Genomic DNA, 23,678 nt, shown 5'->3' with positions numbered 1-23,678 from the left:
CTATGTGGCATGTTATATATGCCATAAGAATTGAGCAAAGCTCACAAATAGGGCCATGATTAATGCAATACTTAAAGTGTAACACCAGTAAATTGGAAAGGGGTTAAGAATGGACTAGAGGGCGTTGGTGGAGCAATCGGAGCATCTCCCGACCCAAAAGAGTAAGAGCTGCATAGCTTCCCCATTATATTCTTACTTTAAACAACTCATAATGCTTTGGAGATGTGAAGAGACATTACTTCTAATTACAATAGGGGAAATTACAATAAAGGAGGATCCTTTATGTCTGACCTCTCTAAGGGACTGAGGGGGAGGCAGGGCAGTGGGAAATGCATGCCCAAGGAGAGACCATATACCCATACATAGAGGCACAGATGCTCAGCCCCAAAAGCAAAAAAAGAATGGGGGTTAAACACACACACACACACACACACACCCTAAAAAACAAATTTTAATTCAGAAAAAATAAGCTGTTTTCATATAAAAATACTAAATGAGGGTATGAAGTTTTGTCTGTAGATACTCAAAACCTAAATATACTGACTGTTACATAGTACCATGCATTGAGCTTGGGACTAGGAAAATAGAAAACAAACTCTATCCTTATAATCAAGATCAGAATATGATTAGGAAAGCAGACATTAAAGTTGTAAATAGTTATAAATCTATTACATTTTCAAAAAAAATTTTAAAGATTTATTTATTCGAAAGTCAGAGTTACAGAGAGAGGAGAGGCAGAGAGAGAGAGAAAGACAGGTCCTCCATCCGATGGTTCACTCCCCAATTGGCCACAAAGGTTGGAGCTGTGCCGATCCGAAGCCAGGAGCCGGGAGCCAGGAGCCCCTTCCGGATCTCCCACGTGGGTGCAGAGGCCCAAGCACATGGGCCATCTTCTACTGCTTTCCCAGGCCATACCAGAAAGCTGGAAGGGAAGTGGAGCAGCCGAGACTAGAACTGGTGCCCATATGGGATGCTGGTGTTTCAAGCCAGGGAGTTAACCTGCTGTGCCACAGTTTTGGCCCCTCAAAAGAATTTTTAAACACTGGAAAGTAAGGAAATGCTATATAGAAAGTCATGAATAGCAGGTATTTTTTTACACAAAGACTGCTCAAAAATTATCTCAAAGAATATGGAGATTAAAAGTATCTATCCCTTGGAAGTCTATGTTTTATCTCCAGCTCCAATGTCAAGATATTTAAAATAGCTTGGGTCTAATGACGAATGAGACAGCTTTTATCTTCAACTTCACTATCCTGCCTTTAAAATCTAACGTCGTTTTGGGGACAGAGTAGAAACTCAAAAAAAAATTTGTTTATGTGATAAATAAATAATGAATGAACATTCCTAATGGAAATTTAAAACTGTGCAGCTGCTGTGGAAAAGGGCATGTTGATTCTTCAAAATATTCAACACAGAATTAACATATGATCCAACAATTTCACTTCTAGGTACACACTCAGAGAAAGCAGGTACTTGAACAGGTATTTGTGCATCCATGTTTACAGCAGCACTATTCACAAGTATACATGGACGGATGAATGAACACGATGTATTATCTAAATACATTGTAACAATGCTCATCCTTAAAAAGGTGTAAAATTCTGACACATGCCACAACAGGGATGTACCCTGAAGACATGATACTGACTGGAGTAAGCCACTCATGAGAGTAAGTATGATTTCACTTACTTGATGTTCCTACAATACTCAAATTCATAACGATACAAAGAAATATAGTAGTTTTCAAAGGTTAGGAGGATGGAGTAACAAGTTAATTGTTTAATGAGTGCAAAGTTTCAATTTGGGATGCAGAAAAACTTCTGGAAATTGATGGTGGTAATGACTGCACAACAATGTTTATGTGCTTCATACCAGTAAATTATATACTTAAAAGTTGTTAAAATATTAATTCTTTGTTGCATTTATTTTATCAAAAATTTTAAAAGGTAAAATCAATTATGAATGAATGAATGATACTGAAGAGATTAAATGAAACCTAGCACATGGCTGAATCTAGCGTAAAACTGGTAAACAAGAACCAGGAAAAGTAAAACTACTAAACAAGAAGATTTGACCTTTCTCTCAACATTATTTCTACTAATCCTATTGAACCTTGGTGAACAACGAAAAAATAACAAATAAAGGCGCCGCGGCTCATTAGGCTAATCCTCCGCCTTGCGGTGCTGGCACACCGCGTTCTAGTCCCGGTCAGGGTGCCGGATTCTGTCCCGGTTGCCCCTCTTCCAGGCCAGCTCTCTGCTGTGGCCAGGGAGTGCAGTGGAGGATGGCCCAAGTCCTTGGGCCCTGCACCCCATGGGAGACCAGGAGAAGCACCTGGCTCCTGCCATCGGATCAGCGCGGTGCGCCGGCCACAGCGCACCAGCCACGGCGGCCATTGGAGGGTGAACCAATGGCAAAGGAAGACCTTTCTCTCTGTCTCTCTCTCACTGTCCACTCTGCCTGTCAAGGAAAAAAAAAAAAAAAGAAAAAAAAGAAAAAATAACAAATAAAGAGCAGTCCTACAAACAATCAATTTAGGTAGATGGAGGAATAAAATAAAGGTAAAAACCACAATCAACAAAAAGTTGTATGGTCACTGATTTCCCAAGACAGTGTGACTTTCCTAGGGCCTTTATTTATAAGAAAGGGATGAAAATGTATTGGGAATTGTACCACAAAAAAAAAAAAAAAAAAACAAAACCAATCCTGTAGGGAGATACCTTAGGAAAGGGAAGGTTTCAAACAAGTAACATTTCATCTTTCTGTCCATTCATTCATTAACAAATATTCATTTAGGGTTTTAACGAGCCAGGTATACTATTCTAGACACTTGGAACATATCAATGAATAAAACATTCAAAAGCCCTGTTTTCAAGAAGCTTGCGGTCAATAGTAAGGTTAGAAGAGGGCAATACTCAAACAAAAGTATGTATCAATAGATAAGTAGAAGTTTGGCAGGCAAAGAATGTTTCCAAAATGCAAACAAGTGTAAGTAGATAGACAGATAGATAGATAGATAGATAGATGAAATAAGGAAGGCAAAGAAGGGAGGGAGAGAAAAAAAGAGGAGAGGGAGGGAAAAAGAAGGGATAAAGAAGGAAAACATCACCAAAAAAATACATGAAGAACCTGGAGGAGTATTAGTGGAATGAAAATCATTCAATAAGGCAGGATTCAGTGGTTGAGCAGCAACCAGAGATAAAGTTGGAAAAGCAAATACATGAAAAACAATGAAGGCTCTTATAATCAACATTAAGAAAATTTTTTTTAATTTATTTATTTATTTATTTTTTGACAGGCAGAGTGGACAGTGAGAGACAGACAGAGAGAACAAGTTCTTCCTTTGCCGTTGGTTCACCCTCCAATGGCCGCCACAGCCAGAGCGCTGCGGCCGGCACACTGCACCAATCCGATGGCAGGAGCCAGGTACTTATCCTGGTCTCCCATGGGATGCAGTGCCCAAGGACTTGGGCCATCCTCCACTGCACTCCCTGGCCACAGCAGAGAGCTGGACTGGAAGAGAGGCAACCGGGACAGAATCCGGTGCCCCAACCGGGACTAGAACCCGGTGTGCCGGCGCCGCAAGGCAGAGGATTAGCCTAGTGAGCCACGGCGCCGGCCAAGAAATTTTTATTTTATCAGAGACAATGTGCACTGACTGAAGATACTAAAGTATACTGAAGCTGTGACATAAGCAGATCTACACAACAAATGTGTACTCTGGAGACGTCTAGTTCTGAGAATATGGAATGAATATATTTCATATTCTTCCTATTAAACTGCAAATGAAACCTTTGGACATCATATAAATGATACAAACATGAAAGGACGATGAAATGTGAACAGCAAAATTAGGACATGGAAACCTAAGGAATGACACAGTGCTGAAATTTTCTGGTTTTTTTCTTTTTATTTGTTGGTTGGTGGTTTTTATATGCTAGAAATGTTAACAGGTATAAAGAAAAAAAGCTCCAACAGAAGCCTGTTTTTTCTAGCCAAAGAACCAAGAAAGGGGTACTAACTAGCCTGTTTGGGAGCAAGAAAGAAAATTCCTTAGAAAATAACAATTCTACTGAAGTTAGACATTATAGAAAACACTGTCTCCACATCTACCCATGCCAACCAAAAAATGAATGTGGAGGTTAAGTGTCATGAGAAAATGAGATTTTTACCTCAAATTAACAGTATTAAAGCAACAATTTCCATTCTATTGCTGGAGTGGTATCAGGAAAAGCCAGCTAACATGGTTTAAGTAAGATCCAAAGTTTTCAACTGAAAATCACTCACCCTAACAAGAACCAGGAAAACATCAACTTGAAGGAGAAAGGCAAATAAACAGATATAAAACACCAAGATAACAGAGATGTTAGAATTATCTGACAAAGACATTAAAGTAACCAAGATAAAACTGCTTAAATGAGCAATTATGAACATAAATGGAAAAAAAAGGAAACAGAAAGCCTGAAAGAAACAAAGTATCAGCAAAGAAACAGTTAATATAAAGTTTATATACTAATAATAGCATTACCTGAAATTTAAAATTCAGGAGCTGGGCTCAATAACACAAGGGAGGGATCACAGGGTGGAATAAGTGATTTGCAAGATGTAACACAATAAATTAACAAATATGAACAAAAGAGAAAAACACAGCATAAAAACTGAACGGGGGGCTGGGCTGGCACTGTGGCACAGCAGGTTAAGCCACAGCCTGGAGCACTGGCATACCATATGAATGCCAGTTTGAGTCCTGGCTGCTCTACTTCTGATCCAGCTCCTTGCTAATGCACCTGGGAAAGCAGCAGAGGATGTCCCAACTCCTTAGGACCCTGCACCCACGTGGGAGACCCAGAAGAAGCTCCTGACTCCTAGCTTTGGTCTTGCCTAGCTGCAGTTGTTGCAGCCATTTGGGGAGTGAACCAGTGGATGGAAGATTTCTCTCTCTCTCCCCTTCTCTAACTCTTTCAAATAAATAAAATAATCAAAAAAAAAAAAAAAAAAAAAAAGAAAGAAAGAAAGAAAAACTTCCCTAATTTGACAAGACATAAACTTACAAATTCAAGATGAAAAAATCACAAACAATATAAAACTCAAAGAAATCCATGGCAATACATACCATTAACTAAATAAAACTAAAGCAAAAGTACAACTTTAGGATTATAATGGCTTTTTCCCCCCATAACCTTCATCCCACCAGCAACCATCCCATCTCCCTCTCTCATCCCATTCTTCATCAAGATTCATTTTCAATTATCTTTATATACAGAAGATCGATTTAGTATTTACTAAGACTTCAACATTTGCACCCACACAAAGTATAGAGTACTGTTTGAGTAGTAGCTTTACCATTAATTCACATAGTACAACACATTAAGGACAGAGATCCTACATGAGAAGTAAGTGCACAGTGACTCCCATTGTTGATTTAACAATTGACAATCTTATTTATGGCATCAGTAATCACCTGAAGCTCTTGTCATGAGCTGCCAAGGCTATGGAAGCTAACTGAGTTTGCCAACTCCCATCTTAGTTAGACAAGGTCATAGTCAAAGTGGAAGTTCTCTCCTCCCTTCAGAGAAAGGTACCTCCTTCTTTGATGGCCTGGGATCCATTGGGATCTCAGAGTTTGTTTTTTGTTTGTTTTTGCCACAGTGTCTTGGCTTTCCATGCCTGAGAAACTCTCATGGGCTTTTTAGCCAGATCCAAATGCCTTAAGGGCTTGATTCTGAGGCCAGAGTGCTGTTTAGGGCATCTGCCATTCTATGGGTCTGCTGTGTATCCCGCTTCCCATGTTGGATTGGTCTCTCCTTTTTAATTCTACCAGTTACTATTAGCAGACACTAGTCTTGTTTATGTGATCCCTTTGACACTTAATCCTATCATTATGATCAACTGGAACTGATCCCTTTGACTAGTGAGATGGCATTGGAACATTCTACCTTGATGAGATTGAATTGGAATCCCCTTGCACGTTTCTAACTCTGCCATTAGGGGTAAGTCCGAGTGAGCATGTGCCGAACTGTACATCTCCTCCCTCTCTCATTCCCACTTTTATATTTAATAGGGATTACATTTCAGTTAAATTTAAATGCCTAAGAATAATTGTGTGTTAATTAAAGAGTTCACCCAATGGTATTAGGTAAAACAAAAAAATACTAAAAGGAATAAAATAGTAAGTTGTTCCTCGACAATCAGGACAAGGGCTAATCAAGTCATTGTTTCTCATAGTGTTCAATTCACTTCAACAGGTTTCCTTTTAGGTGCTCAGTTGTCACCAATCAGGGAGAACATATGATATTGTCCCTTTGGAACTGGCTTATTTCATTCAGCATGATGTTTTCCAGATTCCTCCATTCTGTTGCAAATGACCTGATTTCATTTTTTTTACTGCTATATAGTATTCTATAGAATACATATCCCATAATTTCTTTATCCAGTCTTCTGTTGATGGGCATTTAGGTTGATTCCACATCTTAGCTATTGTGAATTCAGCTGCAATAAACATTGAGGTGCAGACAGCTCTTTTATTTGCCAATTTAATTTCCTTTGGGTAAGTTCCAAGGAGTGGGATGGCTGGGTTGTATGGTAGGGTTATATAAATATTTAATTCTTTTTTTTTGACAGGTGATACAAACGCTAACACAAATAATTTCAATTAATAATCAGTTCATTACAGACATTAATTATATACTGATAATTACATTACATATTATGCTCTAAGTATGCCAATTAAGAGTGTATTTATAAGCATCATGCAATATAAATGGCCAAAAAGTATATCATGAGTCATCAGGGAAATGCAAATCAAAACCACAATGAGAAGGAGTAGGTGTTTAGCCTAGTAGTGAAGACATTCATGTCCCATATCAGAGTTCCTGGGGCATCTGATTCTCAGCCCTGTTCTTGACTCCAGCTCCCTGCCAATGTAGACACTGGGAGGCACTGGTAATAAATGTCTCAAGTAATTGTGTTCCTCACATTATGTGGAGATCGCAATGTATGCTTGGCTTTTCAGCCCAGCCTGAAAAATGTGAGGAATAACTCAATGTATGAGAGCAACCTCTGAAAGTCTGTCTCTATCTACTTAACTACCTATCCATCTCTGCCTCTCAAAATAAATTTTTTTAAACCTACAGTGGCATACCACTTCACATACACCAGGATGACTGAAATAAAAACAAATGAAGTACTCAAATAATATAATGTGGATAAACCTCAAAAACATAAGTGAAAGAAGACACAAAAGAAAATAAATCACACAAGTCCATTTATATGAAATATACACAATAGGTAATGCCACAGTAAAAGAAAGTAGATTTGAGGTCGTCAGGGGCTATAGGGAACAGGAAATGAGAAGTGACTGCCTAATGGATACGTGGATTTATTTTTTAACTACATAGAAGTAATGGTCGCCCAACATTGTAAATACAGTGAATTGCCACTGAACTGCACATTTCAAAATAGTGAATTGTGGAGCCAGCACTGTGGTGCAGCAGGTTGAAGCCCCAGCCTACAGTGCCTGCATCCCACATGGGCACCAGTTTGAGTCCCAGCTGCTTCAGTTTCCTACTAATGTAGCTGGGAAAGCAGTGAAGGATGGCCACATCCTTGGGCCCCTGCATCCACATGAGAGACGTGCAAGAAACTCCTGGTACTTGCTCACCTCAGGCCATTGCAGCCATTTGTGGACTGAACCAGTGGATGAAAGATCTCTCTCTTTGTCTCCACCTCTCTCTATAACTCTTTCAAATACATAAAATAAATCTTTAGGCCTGCGCCACGGCTCACTAGGCTAATCCTCCGCCTGCGGTGCCGGCATCCAGAGTTCTAGTCCCGGTCAGGGTGCCGGATTCTGTCCCGGTTGCTCCTCTTCCAGTCCAGCTCTCTGCTGTGGCCCGGGAGGGCAGTGGAGGATGGCCCAAGTCCTTGGGCCCTGCACCCGCATGGGAGACCAGGAGGAGGCACCTGGCTCCTGGGTTTGGATCAGCACAGCACACCAGCCGCAATGCGCCAGCCGTAGCAGCCACTTTGGGGGTGAATCAATGGAAAAAGGAAGACCTTTCTCTTTGTGTCTCTATCTCTCACTGTCTAACTCTGCCTGTCAAAAATAATATAGACCGGCGCCACGGCTCAATAGGCTAATCCTCCGCCTGCGGCACTGGCACCCCGGGTTCTAGTCCTGATCGGGGCGCCCAATTCTGTCCCGGTTGCCCCTCTTCCAGTCCAGCTCTCTACTATGGCCCGGGAGTGCAGTGGAGGATGGTCCAAGTTCTTGGGCCGTGCACCCGCATGGGAGACCAGGAGAAGCACCTGGCTCCTGGCTTCGGATCAGCGCAGTGCGCCGGCGGCGGCGCCCATTGGTGGGTGAACCAACGGCAAAAGGAAGACCTTTCTCTCTGTCTCTTTCTCACTGTCCACTCTGCCTGTCAATATATATATATATATATATATATATATATATATAAAAAATAAAAAAGCTTTAAAAAAGTTTTTACATATTATGTAAAGTTAACCTCAAAAATTCTACTTACATAATTATTTTAGGCTTCAATACATTCAATCAAACCACACACATTGATAAATTTCCAATTTAACAAAATCAAAGCTAATTTTCAAATCCGATTGTGACTAAAGCAGACATCATGGAATTGTACATATAGTTAAAAAATTTTTCTTGAGAAGTACATCAATAAAATTAATAGTAATAAAATTACATTAAATATGGAGACTAAAAGGGGAGAATATTCAACTCTTTGAAAGCTTTCTTCACATGCAAATGGAACATAATGATTACTGGAAATGTCTAATTTTATTTTAAAATCTTCAAAAAGCTGAACACTAAAATGTATGAACTATAATCAAAATTTAAAACAAGTTAAAAAACTTTCAGTCTACAACTATGATAAAAGATGCTAAAACATAAAGTTTAATAAAATGCAGAAAATTTAAAAACAGAAGACAGGACACAACTAAATATTCCTAGCAGAAACTAAAGAGGATCATTTACGGATGTTGAAAGGACAATATATAATAAGCAAACACTAATCGAAAGAAAATAGGAGTCCCTATATTAACATCAGATAGACTTCACAAAAAGAAAATGACAATAAACAGAAAACCAAAGATACAATGCTAAAAAGTTCAATCCACCAAATAGATATAGTAATCCCAAGAGTGTATATAACTAACATAGCTGAAAAATATGAAAAGAAAAAGTTAACAGAAAAGAAAAATCCAATTATAACTAGAAACTTTAATACACTTCTCTCAAAAATGAATAGAATTAGAAAAACAGCAAGAATACAAAAAACCTCCACAACAACAGGATCTTATCAATGCTTATAAAACAGCCCACCCCAGAATAACAGAATACATATTCTTATCAAGTACCATGGGAACATATACCAAAATAGACCATATTCTGGACATCAAAAAACCTCAACAAATTGAAAAGAGCCAAAATCATACAGAGGATATTCTCCAATCACAGTAGAATCAAACTAGAAATAGATAAGAAAAAGAAAATAATAAGTTCTTCAGGGGCTGGGGCTATGCCGTTGCCTGCAGTGCCAGCATCCCATATGGGCACCAGTTCGAGACCTGGCTGCTCTACTTCCCAACCAGCTCTCTGCTAGTGCACCTGGGAAAGCAGTAGAAAATGACCCAAGTCCTCGGGCCCTTGATCCTTCATGGGAGACCCAGAAGAAGCTCTTGGTTCCTGGCTTCAGATTGGCCAGCTCTGGCTGTTGCAGGCATTTGGGTAGTGAACCAGCAAGTGAACAGGAAAAATACTTGTAAAGAACAGAACTCAATGTTAACTGAAAATGGAAAAATAGAGAAAAATATCAATTAAGCAAAAATGTTGTTTCTCGGAAAAAATCAACAAAGTGGAGACAGAAACACAGAGACAGAGACAGAGATAGAACACACCAATATCAGGAATTAAACATCCCTACAAATCCTACAGGTACCAAACTGTTAACACTGAATTATGAATAATAAGGGAACACTGTGAGGAACTCTACACACATAAGGTTAACAAACTAAGACCAGTCATACTAATTCTTCAAAAATCATAAACTACCACAACTCGCCCACAATGAAATATTGTAACTCGTCCTATTAAGGAAATTGAATTCATAATTTGAAAACTATCACAAAAGAAATCTCCAAGCCCAGATAGCTTCATTGCAGAGTCCTATAAAATGTTTAAAGAAGAATGGATGAACACCTATTCTGCGCAATTTCTTGTGGAAAGAATAGCAGGGAAGAGTTCCCTCTTAAGGTAACAGTTCCCTGATTTAAACAAAATAAGGACAAAGAAAGTATCAAAAGCAAAAGAAAGCCCACAAATATTTCTCATATAAATGCAAACACCATAAACAAAATGAAAAGTAATGGAATTCAGCAATATATAAAAATAATTATATACCATGAATAAGTGAAGTTTATTCCAGGAATGTATGGTTGTTTCAATATTTGAAAATCAACCAATGTAATCTATCATATTAACAGCTGAATTAAAGAAAAAAAAATAAATCAGGGCCGGTATAGTAGGTAAAGCAACCATCTGAGACAATGGCATTCCTTTTCGGCATGAGTTTGAGCATCTGCTGCTCCACTTACAATCCAGCTCCCTGCCCATGGCCTGGGAAAAGCAGCAGGAGATGGCCCAAGTGCTTGGGCCCCTGTCACCTACATGTGAGACCCAGATGAAGCTCTTGGCTCCTGGCTCCTGGCTCCTGGCTTCAGCCTGGCTAAGCCATGGCCATTATGGCCATCTGGGGAATGAGACAATGGATGGAGGATCCATATCTCTCACTCTCTCTCTGTAACTCTCAAATAAATAAATAAATCTTTAAAAATGGGGGGGAAAATCACATTTGTTTCAACTGATGCAGAAAAAGCCTTTGACAAAATTCAACACTCACGCATGATAAAAACCTTCAGACATATAGGAATACAGGGAAACTTATCTTGATAAAGAACATCTCCGCTTAATCTAAAGCTGATATTATACATACTGCTTTTCCCCTAAGATAGAAAAGTTAGGATGCTCCTTTTTTTTTTTTTTTTTTTTTTTTTTTGATAGGCAGAGTGGACCGTGAGAGAGAGAGAGAGAAAGGTCTTCCTTTACCGTTGGTTCACCCTCCAATGGCTGCCACGGCCGGCGCACCGCACTGATCCGAAGCCAGGAGCCAGGTGTTACTCCTGTCTCCCATGTGGGTGCAGGGCCCAAGGACTTGGGCCATCCTCCACTGCACTCCCGGGCCATAGTAGAGAGCTGGACTGGAAGAGGGGCAACCAGGACAGAATCCGGTGCCCTGACTGGGACTAGAACCCGGGGTGCCGACGCCGCAAGCAGAGGATTAGCCTACTGATCCGCGGCGCCAGCCAGGATGCTCTTTTTAACACTCTCTTCAATGAAGTGCATCAAGTTCTATCCAGTATACTAAGGCAAGAAAAGGAAATAAAAAGCATTTTCATCAGAATGGCAAAAATAAAACTTCTTATTTGCAGATGATATCATTTCACACAAAAAAAGCAAACTTCAGGGGCTGCTGTTTGGCACAGTGGTTAAGAAACCAGGTTAGGACAACCACATCCCTTGCTGGAGGTCTGGGGTTCAAGTCCTGGCTCCTGATTCCAACTTCCTGCTAATGCATACCCTGGGAGACAGCAGGTAATGGCTCAAGTAATTGGATCCCTGCTACCCCTGAGAGAGGAAGACTTATATTAGGTTCCTAGCTCCCAGAGCTGGCCTGGCCCAGCTTGAGGCCACTGTGGGCAGTGAACTAGCAGAGGGGAGAACTCTGTTTTTTTCTGTGTCTCTGTGCCACTCAAATAAATACATAATTGCAAAAAACAGAATAAAAAAAGACAGAGAGTAGCATACTAGAAGATATCTATTTTAAAACAGCAAAAACCCAAATCCTCCAGAGCAAGTAAATTCCACAATGCTACAGAGCAGACAATAAACATAAAAAAGTAATTTATTAACAATGAATTTATGAGCAGCATAACTGAAATTGCAATGCTATTTGAAACTTTAAAAATGAAGTTATTATTCTACATATAGTGAGTTAGACAGCAACACAGGTTTCCTTTGGTTATTGTCAGAGCAGTACTCACTCTGTAAATGAGAGTAAAATGTTTCAGAATTTAAAAAGTTAGTTACATTCATGACAAAAGCCTCCAGTGGTAACTGACATCATACATAAGAGTGTTAATTGTTAAAGTAACAGCAGGGGTCACTGTGCACTAACTCCCCACGCAGGACCTCTCCCCTCAGTTAGTTGTATTGTGAGAGTTAACTGTAAAACTACAGTTGTGTGTGTCTGTGTGTGTGTGTATGTGTTATTTCAAATAGTTGAAATCTTAATATAGAGTTGGTCTTCTGTGTACAAAATTAATTGAAAATGAATCTTAATGGAGAATGGGACTAGCAAGGGGATAGGGGGAAGAGGTGGAGGAGCGGTGGGAGTATGGGTGGGAAGGCGGGTATGGTGAGAAGAGTAACTATATTCAAAAAAAAAGAAAAGAAAGAAATGCTAATTGTTTGATCAGTTTATGCTGTATGCATGTACTCAATTATTGTTGGGTACCTCGCAAAAATGTACAAGTAATACAAATGAATTATATTTTTAAAGAAATTTAAAAAAAATTAAGAGCAGAAATGAGATGATGCTGACAGGCAAAATCAAGCTAATAAAATTACCTTTCCCCTTTCAAAAAAAAAAAAAACACAGAATGGTCATATCTCATTTTTCATGCCTAGTTGAAAATATGAAATGTTAACAATGCAGGAAACCCAAAACACAAATCACATTTTCCATCAGAAATTTAATACGTAATTTGTTATTCAATAGTAAATTTGTTCAAAACTCAAAAAAAAGTTAGCTATGACATGGAGGCAACAAAGACACAATTATTGTGCAAACCACATTACTGCTGCAGTTTTTAATTTTTTTTTTTTTTTTTTTTTTGACAGGCAGAGTGGACAGTGAGAGAGAGAGACAGAGAGAAAGGTCTTCCTTTGCCGTTGGTTCACTCTCCAATGGCCGCCGCGGCTGGCGCGCTGCGGCCGGCGCACCGCGCTGATCCGATGGCAGGAGCCAGGAGCCAGGTGCTTTTCCTGGTCTCCCATGGGGTGCAGGGTCCAAGCACCTGGGCCATCCTCCACTGCACTCCCGGGCCACAGCAGAGAGCTGGCCTGGAAGAGGGGCAACCGGGACAGAATCTGGCGCCCCGACCAGGACTAGAACCCGGTGTGCCGGCGCCGCTAGGCGGAGGATTAGCCTAGTGAGCCGCGGCGCCGGCCCTGCAGTTTTTAATTTTAAAATAAGATTTTAAAAGATACTAAGATTCAGTCACATTGTATTATAAAAAAATTAGATTTGCAACAAGCTTATCAATTTTCCAAATCTATATTACTTCTTCTGAAGATAAATCAATGGCCATCCTAGCTCATCTTGTGTTCCACTGCATTTTTAGTGTCATACAACCCTAACAGTTCCACTCTTAACATGTTGTTGGTATCAAAGCAAAATAAATGACTCAGCTTATCATCTTCCTAATCTAATTTTTTAGAAATAAAGTTTCAGGGGCCAATGCTATAGTGTAGTGAGTAAAGCCACTGCCTGTAGTGCTGGCATCCCACATCGGCACTGGTTGGAGTCCCGACTGCTCCACTTATGATCCAGCTCTCTGCCATGGCCTGGGAAAGCAGTGGAAGATGGCCCAAGTCCTTGGGCCCCTATACCCATGTGGGGAACCCAAAAGAAGCTCCTGGCTCCTGTCTTCAGATCGGCACAGCTCTGCTAGTTCAAGCTCCAGATGCTTCACTTCTGATCCAGCTTCCTGATAACATGCCTGGGAAAGCAGTGGAATATGACCCAAGTACTTGAGCCCCTACAGCCAGGTGAGAGACCCAGAAAAGGCTCCTGGCTCCTGGCTTCAGCCTGGCCCAGCCTCAGTTACTGCAGCAACTTGAGGAGTTAACCAGCAGATGGAAGATTGCTCTCTCTCTCTCTGCCTTTCAAAATAAATAGGTAAATGAATTTAAAAAAAAGGAAATAAATGTTGTATAATCTTGATATGTGTGTGTTTGTGTGTGTGTATCCCTCTTCAATCTGAACATCTTTTCCCCATTCATATATGTGGCTTGCCAGATAAATTCCAATTCAATATCCCAAACTAAACGCCACACTTCTAAAAAAGTCACACTTGCTCCTTTTTAGTCTGGGTTAAGTGTTCTTCTCCTGTACTTCCCATATATCTTAGTGTATTTCTCCTCACAGCCTTTTCAAATACGTTTTAATGCCTATCTCTGTTCATCTGCTGACCAGACCAAAACATGAGCTTCCTGAAAGCAGAAATCACAATATTCTTTGCATTTCCCTTATTAGCATATACCTCACATCACATAACACAAATAGGTAATCAATAGATGCTTTGTGAATAAACTATTCTTTAAAAATGTACTAAATTGAATTAACAGTGAGTCACAGAAATTTACCTGTTACTTGTTTCCTTAGTTTTTCAATTTCTTCCTTTAAATTTTTTATTTCTAAATCTTTGCTTGCTGTTAATGGACCATCAACAGTTGAATACTGAAGCGCCTGGACAGTCTGTGTTGACTCTTTAAAATAAAGAATAAAAGACAGAATGAAAAATATCATAAACTACAACTTCAAACTAATGTAGTATATTTTGTTATAGAAAAATCTTTATACATTTCCATATACCAGAAAAATCTATGCATCATCAAAAGGATTGAAGGAACATTAAAATTAAGTCACAAAAATTCCATTGTGCGAATTGAAATTATAATAGATATATATGACAAAACTCCACGCTACTATGTAAGATTTTTAGTTTAAAAAATGTTTGGTTTACTCTGCCAGCCAATCAACTATTCAACTTCTTTTAGTCCTAGTAGGAAACATCACAATGCGATAACACATTTGTACATCAAATACTCTTTTAGGAATTGAATCAGGTGAATAGACTTAAACATATTAATATGTAATATATAGAATGCTAGCATTCCAAATATTAAGTATGAAATTTGAAGCACATTTGCAAATGACTCTGGTTCACAAATTTAACTGAAATACTTAGTTACAATAGACTATTAATTTATTCAGGAGTCCTAATCAGAAGATAAAAGGGTACTTTTAAAGAAACATTTATTAAAGAAACTCTACTAAGGCTTATTCCCAGATACCATGAAAAGATATAGGAAAAAGGAAAACTAAATCCATTTTATGTCATAAATAAAACTACTAACCTTTGTCTTAAAATAATTTTCTGCCATTTATGGAGGGGGCAAAAATTGCTAATGTTTTCCTTACTGCAATTCTTTTTGAAAATGAAAATCAGTATTGTATATGTGTGTGTGTATACACAGGTATGGATTTCAAAAATTCTTTGCCCCAAAGTAAACTTACCTTTTAATTCCATTACCATTAATTCCTTAACTTTTTGAAGTATTCCTGTGTATGTATGTGATGATCTTTATAGGCGTGGTTGTTAGTAAATACTAGTTAACTTAAATTAAAGATATAAGGTATACTACATTGTTTACCAGATCATGATCATCTACATCCAGTATCTCATACATTTCTTCTTTCGGTTCAAAACATGCCAAAGATTTATCCCTTTGATAGTTATTATTTGGAAAATTTTATTTTTATTTTTTAAAGCAATCTAAATTGGGACTGGAAAATGGGGAGATATAAAAATATCCAATAGAATAATAGAAGGTATCTTTCTGCTGATACCTCACCTTCTGCATGGCATACAGTGAAACAGGCATCCTTGCTCCTTAAAACCTAGCTAAAATCCCTAGGTCTGCTGAAACATTCACTTCCTGTTGATTATAGTTATTCATTTGTCTTCCTTATTCTCTACTTGAAGAGAATTTTGCCTATTGTTCTCTGCCCTTTACTACTCCTTTTATTAATTTTTGTGACTCTTGATCAAAATCAACACAGCATCTAACTCTGGCTTCTCAGACACATACATCTCTATTGCAAATACTAGCTGGTTTTTATCAGCTACTCTTTTCGACTTGAGTGTGAACAACATCCTAGTATCAAACAACAGCATGCATAGGCAAGGTGAACTAGGTCAAAACTGTAATTGACTGTAAATTAATCCTGAAAGTTCCACTCTATATTGTCAGCATTGGTTAGGAATTAGTTTCCAATATAACCAGGCCCTGTTAGAACTAATATTCTTAAACAATATAATTTCCTACATAAGGATTTAGAGGTAGATGGTTTCAGTCCAAATATTGAGATAATTTCTCTGTTCTTAGGCTTTCTTTATATGATTCCACAGTGTTACCAAAGTTCCAAACTTCTTGTCTACACACATCCAGAGACCAAAATAGAAGACTGATTTTTTTTTTTTTTTTTGGACAGGCAGAGTGGACAGTGAGAGAGAGAGAGAGAAAGGGCTTCCTTTAGTCGTTGGTTCACCCTCCATTGGCTGCCGCGTCCAGTGCGCTACGGCCAGCGCACCACGCTGATCCGAAGGCAGGAGCTAGGTGCTTATCCTGGTCTCCCACGGGGTGCAGGGCCCAAGCACTTGGGTCATCCTCCACTGTACTCCCGGGCCATAGCAGAGAGCTGGCCTGGAAGAAGGGCAACTGGGACAGAATCCGGCGCCCCGACCGGGACTAGAACCCGGTGTGCCGGCGCCGCAAGGCGGAGGATTAGCCTATTGAGCCACGGCGCCGGCCCTGATTTTCTTTCATTAAGGGCTCTCATTTAAGAAGAAATTAAAACCTTAGAAGCCCCCCAGTGGATTTCTTCAGGGGAGTGAGCCAACAGATGAAAGAGCTCTCTCTCTAACCCAAGCTTTCAAATAAATAAATACATCTTAAAAAAAAAAAAAAGGGATTTGCATACATGCAGCCCCAATCTAACCACTAAATTAACTGGCCCTAGACTAGTGGTTCTCAACTGCAGGTGGTACCACCACCTTATGGAGAGGGGATGAGAGAAGGGGTGTTATTTACAGTGCTAGGAGATTGCTACAGGCATTTAGTGTCAGGGACAAGGAATGATCAATATTTAACAGAATGTGAAACTATCTCTCACATCAAAGAATTATCCTGCACCAAATGTTTATAGTTAACCAATTGATTGTGAAATCCTAATGTATGCTTTGTGGTGATCAGTAACTACAATCTACAAAATCATACCTCTAAACTTATACCATTTTATTACAGATAAGACTCCTCAACAACTCTTCATACCACCCAGAGTGCCAATCCACTGTTCCTAACACTTTCTAGTTTTCTGTCTTTCTGCCTTACTTACTCAAGTTATATTCTTTGGGCAATCACTGCTTTGTGTAAACCTTCAATATCTTGTCCTATTCTCCTTCACTGAACTTAGCCAAGAAAGCCACAATCTTGGCTACATTCTACTCTCCTCTTCCTTTGTAATAGCAATGTAGAAGATGAAAGTGGCTGAAGAAAATACCTATTTTATTTGAAAGGAAGAGAGACAAAGAGAACAAGAGATAGAGATAACCTCCATCTGCTGGTTCCCTCCCCAAATATCCACAATATCAACAGCTGGGCCAAGACCAGAGCTAGGAGCCTGGAACTCTTGAGTCTCCCATGTGCATGCCAGGGACCCAAGTACTTGAGCCATGAGTTGATGCTCTTGTAGGTGTGCATGACCAGGATGCTGGATAGGAGGCAGAGTAGCCACAGCTCAAATTAGGCACTCTGATAGGGAAAACAGTTGTTTCACGTGGTAGCTTAACCACTGTGTCATATACACACCCCACATTTAAATTTCATGATTAGGGCCACTGTTGTCGCACAGTGGATTAAGTCACAGCTTGAGATGTTGGCATTCCATACTGGAGTTGAGTTCGAGCTGCTCTATTTTTGATCCAGCTCCCTGTTAATACACCTGGGGAGTGGAAGATGGCCCAAATGCTTGGGCCTCTGCCACCCAGGAGAGATCAAGATAAGAGTTCTGGGCCGGTGCCACGGCTCACTAGGCTAATCCTCTGCCTAGCGGCGCCGGCACACCGGGTTCTAGTCCCGGTCGGGGCGCCGGATTCTGTCCCGGTTGCCCCTCTTCCAGGCCAGCTCTCTGCTGTGGCCAGGGAGTGCAGTGGAGGATGGCCCAGGTGCTTGGACCCTGCACCCCATGGGAGACCAGGAGAAGCACCTGGCTCCTGGCTCCTGCCATCGGATCAGCGCGGTGCGCCGGCCGCAGCGCGCCGGCCGTGGCGGCCATTGGAGGGTGAACCAACGGCAAAAAGGAAGACCTTTCTCTCTGTCTCTCTCTCTCACTGTCCACTCTGCCTGTCAAAAAAAAAAAAAAAAAAAAAAAAGATAAGAGTTCTGGGCTCCTGGCTTTAGCTTGGATTAGCCTCAGCCTTTGCAGCCATTGGGGAGGAATCAGATCTCTCTCCTTCTCTCTTTCAACTCCACCCTTTACTCCCTATTGTTCCCTCTGCTGTCACTCTGCTTTTCAAATTAAAAAAAAATCTTTTAAGTTCACGATCATTAACCTTAAATAGTTTGGTAATGTTTGATAATCCTAAGATAGTTCTGAACTCTATTCTCTAAATTGTCTGTTTCATATATTTTCTTTTTCTTGTCAAAAATCTAATATATCCCCTACCTTCTTTATCTACATTGATGACCCTACTTTTGTATTTTATTTATTGTGTGTCTCCTCAAAAAGTCTTTTCTTTCTTTTTTTAAAAGTATTTTATTTATTTGAAAGGCAGAGCTACAGAGAGAGACAGAGACAGAGAGATCCTCCACCCACTGGTTCACTCCCCAAATGGCCACAATGACTGGGCTGAGCCAGGCTGAAGCCAGGAGCCAGGAACCTCATCCAAGTCTCCCTGCACTGTGGCATAGCAGGTCAAGCCGCTGCCTACAGTGCTGGCATCCCATATGGGCACCAGTTCAAGTCCCAGCTGCTGCACTGAAATTTTTGGTTATTAGTGTGAATAACATAGGAAGTTATTGGGTGTGGAGATAAGTAAGTAAAGTTATCTAACTTGTGTTTTAACAGGATTATCTGCCTCTTATATTGGGTGAAAAAAATATATAAAAGAAGGAGTTAGTGGGAGAAAAGAAAAAAATAGGGAAACGAATTAAGTTATTGTAATTATAGGTAAGAGTTGATGGTGGTATGAAATGGAGTTAGAAGCCCACTGTGAGTGATAATCAGATTCTGGATCAATTGCAGTGGTAGAGCTGACCTTATTTTGTTGATTCATCAGACATGGGGATATGAGAAAATGTACAAGTTTAAGGATGGCTGTGAGGTTTTAACTCTGAGCAACTGTTAAGTATGGAATATTCTAGAGTAGTCTACCATTCACAAGTAAAATACTTACGGAGATATTAGCAAAGATGACCGAGAAGCACTAGCTTATGAAGAAAAGGGAAACCAGGAAAGGAAAGCAACCCAAATAAAAACAAGGGAATTATCATAAGGAAGAAATGGTCAGCTGGGTCAAATGCTGTTGATGGGTTAAAAGCACCAGAGAGTTCACTAGAAATCATCAGCAGTAGGTTATAGAGACTTTGCTTGAAACTAAGATCAATGAAGGTTTTAGATATTTTGATCTCAAAACATAATCTTATGAATGAGGTAATATGGAGAATAGGATCACTGAAGGTAAATAAACAAGAAACTAAGAATCTTAAACCATCACCTACATGCATTTTAAAATCACCAATACTATGCCTGTAAAAAATTGTTAAGCAGACATTTTGATAGAACTAAAATTATTAAGGACTGAGCAAATATGAAATAAAAAGTAATTCAAGTGTTAAGCAAGTACTGGAGTGACAACAGTAACTTTCTTCTTTGTAGTTCCATTCCTCTCTCTAGAGTATTTATTCCCACACATTTAGATACATACATAGAGGCCCAGGGGAAGCAAATGCTATTTTGTTGCTGTTTACTGTTGACTGTATGATCACTGTGTTCTGCACAAATTTCTACAATTAGTTTTTTTTTTAGCTACTTAATAAAATAATTTCTCTGGAATAAAAGAACCGCTTGTAATAAACAGTTCACAACACTGTGAGTCCAATCCAAAATGATAAAATATCCTTTTCAAGTATATTTACCTTGAAGTTTTCTACTAAGTTCAAGTTTTTCTTGTTCAAGGCGCTTAATTCTTCTTTCATAAGCTTCAGTGGCTAAGTTGTTATCTAGAGTTCTTTGAACATTAGCATCAAGATCCAGTGAGGTGGAACCAGCTGATACTCTTAAGCAGCTCCGATCAGAAAGAACGCTGAAGAAAACAAAAAACAAAAAACCCATGGGTTCACATTGTAATAAAAAGTTTGAAGTAAAAAGATGAGCTTTTTAAAATTGCTCATTTAAAAAAAGTGTTTGAATATCAAGTTACAGTTAGCCATCTAGAATGACTGAAAAAAACACTTTTTTGGGCAAAATCTCCATAAACTACTTTTAGAAGCATTTTTTAAAATGAAAAGTTATTAAAAAGTAACCACAAACACAGTGAAGTTTGCCAAAGGGCTACTGGTTGTTTAAAAATAATTTAGCCATCTAAGTGAAACGGCAAATCGAAAACACCAACCGGGGTTGCTTGGGACACCAGCATCCCACATCTGAGTGCCTGGATTTGAGCCGGAGCTCTGTTCTCAATTTTAGCTTTATACTAATGGGCACCCTGGGAGAAATTAGGTCACGGCTCAAGTAGCTAGATCTCTGCCACCCATGTGAGAAACACAGATTGAGTTCCTAGCTCCTGGCTCTGGCCTGGCCCCACCCTGGCTGTTGTAGGCATTTGAGGAGTAAATCAGAAGTTGGGAGATCTCTCTGTGTCTGACTTTCAAATAAACATTATTTTTAAAGTTCCAATCCCATATGCTTTTTACCAGAATTTGGAATGCAGAACCAGGGGTTTTCTTTAAGGGAATACAACTGAATTGAAAATGTGAGGTACTGGACATAATAGCACTAAACAAAACAGGCAAAAAAACCTTACCCCTACAGAACTTTCAATCTAACGACAGAGACATAAATAAATCAGATAAACAAATGAAATACTCCATCTATGATAAAGGGTTAGAAGCAGTGGAGTTAGAGGAAATGGAGAAATGAAGTACTAAGTTGATAAAAATGGTTAGGAAAGTTGTCACTGTGAAAGTATCTTCAGAAAATCCAAGTAAGCATAAGGAGGGACCAGCAAGCAACTATCAGGAGGAAAAGCATTACAGACATATTGAAAAGAAGTACAATATCCCTGAGGCATATGTCTGGTATGTTCATGAGCCAAAGAGAAGGCTTATGTGGATGTAGTGGCATATGCAAGGGAAAGAGCAGAAGGAAACAAAGTCTGCAAGATAAATTTGAGCCAGTTGTGTAACATCTTCTAAGAACTTTGGTTTGGAGTTAAGAAATGAAGCCACTGGAATTGGGGGATGGGTGAGATCGGTCTTGATCAGGGAAGTGGTATGTTCTGACTTATCATTTAATAGTATCATTTGGACAGATTCAGAAAAGTTTAAGAAACAAAGTTACAAACACATTAAGTATGTGGCTTAAATTGATTTCAAATAGAAGGATCAAGAGTGAGAGCCCAGCTGGAAATACACATTTGAGAGTCATCTGCAAATACCTGGGAGAACATCAGAGAGTACAGATGGGAAAGAGAAATCAAAAGACTGAGTCACAGAGCACTCTGATATTCAGAAATCAGAGAGATAAGGAGGAAAGTGGTATGGAGACTGAGAAGGAGTGCCCAGAAACAAAGAGGAAAATCAGGAAAGTGCCCTAGAAGCTAAGAAAGGAAAGCTTTTTTAATGTTATACAGATGTGGCAAGTAAGACTAAAATAAGCAAATAACTAAGACTAGGACTGAGAAGTAAGCATTAGATTTAGCAATATGGAGATCAAAGGTTACATCAATAAAAGCAGTTTGCATGAATTGACACAGACCTGAAAGGAATGGAAGTAACAAAGAATAGCATTTTCAAAAAATGGACAAAACAGAGTCAACAGTTTCAAGTAACTTTGCTCTAATGTACACCAGAGAATGATTGGTAACAGATGAAGGAAAAGATCCAGAGAGATGATATATTTTGCTTTAACATGAGATAATGAACTGCATGTTTGTAAACTGAAAGGATTTGACAATGCAGATGACACAGAAAGGGGAAAAGCTCATGATATAAAAGCAAGCAATGCACTTGACTAGGCAGTAGGAGATGGGTCTGGCCTTAGCTAGAAGCCTGCACGGTTATTCATGAAAAGATGACAACATACTAGAATACAGATGTATACATGGGAAATGTAATGAAAGCTCATGGAAGCTTATCTGCTGCTGCTTGCTTCAGTCCTCTCAAAGAGGACCCAAAATTGGGAGCGGACAGGGCGGATGACAGATACTTCTGAGGCAAGTATAACGTATGAAATAGCTACCAGGGTCAAAAGGAAGAGTAAATACATTAATGTATATTTTCCAGGCAGCAATAAGAGATACCTGAGTTCAATAATCATGAATGTGAAGACTACAGAGAATAGTTCTAGAATATTTGCTCTAATCACTCTGAACTGCACAGGAACTGGCAGAAAATTAAGTTTTAACAATGCATGTTGACTTAGCAAAAACAATTAGAATAAGAGACAGCCAAGGGAATTGAAGTAGCACACAAGGAGTAATTATAATCATTATAATGGAATTTCAACTGGGTAAGGAGGAAATGGAAGATACATGTGTAGTGACTGACAGTGAAACAATGGTAGGACTAATGAGTTGAAAGTTCTGGTGCTTGACACTAACAGAGTATTTATTCAATAGCATTAGGGCTCTTCTAATTACTGCCCCATGCTAAGGGTTACATTCTGAGTTCTCCATTTATCCTATTCTTTCTCCTCCAAAATGATTTAAGATGTTATGTGTTCCATTCATTTTGTAATATCATTTTTTAATGGCCAAAGGTTCATTTTAGTTTTTTAGGTATTTAATTTACAAGACTCTCTCACACATTACATTTTTAACATTTCAATTCACTTTAGACTGCTTTAAATTGTCCAAATTATATTAACTTTTCAAACTTACCAGCTACTAGTATATGTAAAACCAACAAACGGCAGGTGGTGGCCAGAAAATGCAGTATGTGTTGGTGGGGGCATTGTTTCCTAGAGAAAGGAAAAATATCTGGTAAGAAATATACAGCTTCCACCTGAAAGCTGGGCTACAAACATTAAATTATCAATAAGAAATATATGACTGTTTAACTTAGAAATAATGATATCTGGTACAGATATTTAAATGAATTAAAAGAATATTGTTACCGTAAAATTCTAACAAAATGAAAATTAAGATTGAAAGTCTGACATAGAGTATACCGTCACAATTCATGTATTACTATTTGTGAATTCATCTAGAGGCTAAAATTGATTTTTAAGTTCAATGGTTGTGATGTTCTTGTGATCATTTTCAGATAATTATTCACAGACAGGTACAGAAGAGAGAAAAATCCTAGTCACCTTATGTTGACGTTCCCAGCAGAGGTTGAACAGGAGACACTCTGCCTTCTTTTAAGCTGTCATTCTATAAATAACTATCTTTTGCAAAATGTTTCATAGTGAATTTTTCATATTTTTATGTCTTTTGTGGGTGATTTCACTGTTTAAAATGGA

General features: G+C 39.1%; 1 protein-coding gene across 26 annotated transcripts in view; it reads right to left on the bottom strand.

The window, feature by feature from the left end:
* CDC42BPA (CDC42 binding protein kinase alpha) overlaps nt 1-23,678 on the bottom strand; it is a 343,482-nt gene that overhangs the window by 142,020 nt on the left and 177,784 nt on the right. For all 26 annotated transcript variants that reach the window (XR_016219088.1, XR_016219086.1, XR_016219087.1 and 23 more), the window contains 3 exons: nt 23,095-23,174; nt 20,132-20,298; nt 14,516-14,638 (listed from right to left, as the gene is read on the bottom strand). Coding sequence is in view for 23 of the 26 variants with exons in the window: in XM_051820822.3 (XP_051676782.1) it covers nt 14,516-14,638; nt 20,132-20,298; nt 23,095-23,174 (370 nt within the window). In the remaining 3 variants the exon portion in view is untranslated. The remainder of the gene's footprint in view (nt 1-14,515; nt 14,639-20,131; nt 20,299-23,094; nt 23,175-23,678) is intronic.

Source organism: Oryctolagus cuniculus, chromosome 13, assembly GCF_051225735.1.
Source record: "Oryctolagus cuniculus isolate XC-2025 breed Fujian yellow rabbit chromosome 13, ASM5122573v1, whole genome shotgun sequence".
NCBI classification, from domain to species: domain Eukaryota; kingdom Metazoa; phylum Chordata; class Mammalia; order Lagomorpha; family Leporidae; genus Oryctolagus; species Oryctolagus cuniculus.
Note: the sequence above shows the minus strand (reverse complement) of the source record. Positions and strands in the feature narration are given on the sequence as shown.